The following is a 2,834-nucleotide window of genomic DNA, read 5'->3' as shown; positions in this document are numbered from 1 at the left end:
TGTAAAAAAATAAATTATGAAATGCTGCAACATAACTTTCATACTAAAAAGACACAGGACCACATAAATCCAAGACTGCTCTCAAAGAAACGGCTCTTGCACAGTTCATAAAACTACCAGGGAGCACAACACTTCCAGGTAATAGAAATACAAAATTTTAAGCAACTCATCTCAAAATTACATTACAAAACGGCACACGTGTACTGTAAAGTAGTAATTCTTTTTAATGTCAATTCCTCGGCATGTTATAACTGAAAAGTAATTCATTTACACAATGGTTAATTATGAAGGCCACACATGGTGGTTCAATAAGTCACAGATTATGGCAGTAAAAATATTAGTCTGCAGTCCACCTGTAAGCCTATACAATAAAGGACTGCATTTTAACTCGAACAATTGCAGTTTTACTTAAATCTACATTCATGTGACCAGTTATGACATGCTGTGTACATTACATACAGAAGTCACACTGGTAAGAAAGCTTCACATAAGCCTTTACTCCATACCTCTCAATTACTACGCCTTATGCAAAGCGCTATGATTTTTAACCTAAGATTTAGTAAAACTCCTAGATTTACTACTAGCATCATAAGGTCCTCACACTGTATGGGGTTTGGTAGTTGATGCTTTAAAAAATAAGTATTCCTTAATTTTCCACTTTAAAGTCAGTACTATGACTTAAGATTGAGAGGTATATTTTTAGTAAGCTAGCAAAATATTTCTAACTGCAACTGTCATCCAGCCCAGACTTCGATTTAAGCCACAATATACACAGTACCGAGGCGGTGCCGTCGCCTCATTTTAGCACCACTGACGAAATTCAATTATACATTTAATACAAAATAACTAAAGCGTTTAAATAAATATAAATTCGCCCGCAAACTAAAGTCACGGACGAAATACATTATACCACCAATTAGCTAACAAGTTCCCATGTAAACATAGTATAACATAATGACACGAAGGACAGGATTAACCCTGAGCAGTCCTAATTATGGGAGTCAAACGGTTTTATTTGCATTATCATACGAGGTCTCCTGAGGACACAGAGGCCTCCGCTGGAACACAGAACGCATGCGTTAATCTACGGGCCTCAGCTGAAACGCAAAGCGCATGCGTTACTGTCTGTTATGCTGTTCTAGGAAGTCCAGGAACTTGGTTTGGATTTCTAGGAACGCGCAGTCGCAGATTATACGTGCTTGATTGCACGACCCCCATCCCTCCCCCTAAAAAAAAAGTCATACAACTGTCTGCTTGCCAGACGGCTGTGCGAACAAAAAAGCTTCAGTTACACATTCCACCACATACCGTTAGTAGTGGAAAATCAATTCTCAGAATTTGCTCCACCCAAACCAAATACTGTAAACAATGTGAGGGAGGTGATACAACGGTATCTATACAAAACAACCCCCGCAGTTTTCATATATACATACATTTATTTAATAAAAAAAATCCGTCCATGACGACTTAATAAATTTGTACTGTATAAAAAATGGGTTTCCAAACATTTTATTCAAGTCAATTTCAGTTACGTATCCTATTCGTTCATGCCCCCAAAACATTCATGTTTACATTCAAATCACATTCCCAGGTTGCCTTGGAGCGTTGACAGGAACGTGTTTCACGGGAAACCCCTTTAGTGTGTAAACAGTTGCTGACAAAGGACGCACTGATTGAATATTGAAGTGTCTGTGTAAGGGGGTGGCTCGATGTACCAATGATTATAAGCCGTCCGCAGTTGCCGGGTCTCCAGTCTTACTACCGCCGGTGGCGGCCACCAACTGCAGTCGTCTTACCGCCTCTTTGATAAGATTACCAGACAGTAGCAGCTCTTCCAACAGCTGGTGCGGGTCGCTGGTCCCATGTGTTGAACATCCCACAGCCTCTTTTCCTTTCCACGACCGGGGCATCCTACCGTCGTAGCGGGACTCTTGCCGACTTCCCCAATTCGGTGTGCAGTAGGGCGTGACTCGGCTGCGGGGGTTCTTGCTCGGGAGGCAACGGACAGCCCCACCACCGAAGCGGTTGTGGAAGACTATTGCGGTTGCATGATGGCTACACGGGCAGGATGAAGCTGTTCGCCGGTGATTGCCCGTACTTAATTGTAACGTTTCCTCCAGTCTAACCACCAATCCATCCATCTCTTTAGAGTCCACAGTCACTGACCCTTCCACAAACAAATAGCTTTCCTTTCGACACGGCATGCTCGTTCAAGAAGAGCAGCTTCCACAGTGGCTTTAATGAATGAAATGATGAAAGCAGACGCAGTACAGTAACAAACACCGCCTCTTTTGCTAGAACAGTCCTCACACCACGCTGCTTCCCTGGCCCAAAGCCACCGTTCTGTTTGATTTGTAAACAATGGCTGACGTGACACAAGGACGACTCCATTACAACTGTGGGGGGCCCAAGTTCTCTAGCTTTCTTCAAGAAAGGCGCATAATGCATGAAACGTATAGTTGTCAATTCAAGCTTTAATGTTTTACCTTGAGTAATTCTAAAGCGTGTTATGGGCTCACACAGTGAACGAGTTTTGGAATAAAACAGTCAATGTTTTTCAGGTTTTCCCCACGATAAGACAAATCAAATGTCTCAACCGCTACAGTGTGGAGTCGTTGGACCACGTGTGTTTTTGGAGTAGTTAGAGGTGAATGAGTGAGGGGGCGGCGGTAGTGTGAGTTCAATGTTGTGGTGGTATTGTATTTTTCTCTGATGATAAGGCATTAACAGTATTGTCCGACATCTTCTGGTCTCCGACGTTTCGTTGAAGTTATCGGAGATTGTCACATTATTGTTATTATGGGCGCTCGCTGCAGTGACGGCCTATGGTTGCA

At 42.6% G+C, this 2,834-nt stretch overlaps 1 protein-coding gene across 1 annotated transcript; it reads right to left on the bottom strand.

Moving 5' to 3' along the window:
* Positions 1-206: 206 nt before the first annotated feature.
* FRAT2 (FRAT regulator of WNT signaling pathway 2) lies at positions 207-2,345 on the bottom strand. Its single transcript, XM_044066540.1, has one exon. The coding sequence runs from the start codon at positions 2,202-2,204 to the stop codon at positions 1,722-1,724; it is 483 nt and encodes a 160-aa protein (XP_043922475.1). The 5' UTR covers positions 2,205-2,345; the 3' UTR covers positions 207-1,721.
* Positions 2,346-2,834: the final 489 nt, after the last annotated feature.

Source organism: Protopterus annectens, chromosome 3.part1 (genome assembly GCF_019279795.1).
Source record: "Protopterus annectens isolate FY-2018-M chromosome 3.part1, PAN1.0, whole genome shotgun sequence".
NCBI lineage: Eukaryota > Metazoa > Chordata > Ceratodontiformes > Protopteridae > Protopterus > Protopterus annectens.
This window is presented reverse-complemented; position numbering and strand designations above follow the sequence as displayed.

Excerpts from the sequence above, each read along its gene's own strand:
- FRAT2 (XM_044066540.1), bottom strand. The coding sequence starts at position 2,204 with ATGCCGTGTCGAAAGGAAAGCTATTTGTTTGTGGAAGGGTCAGTGACT.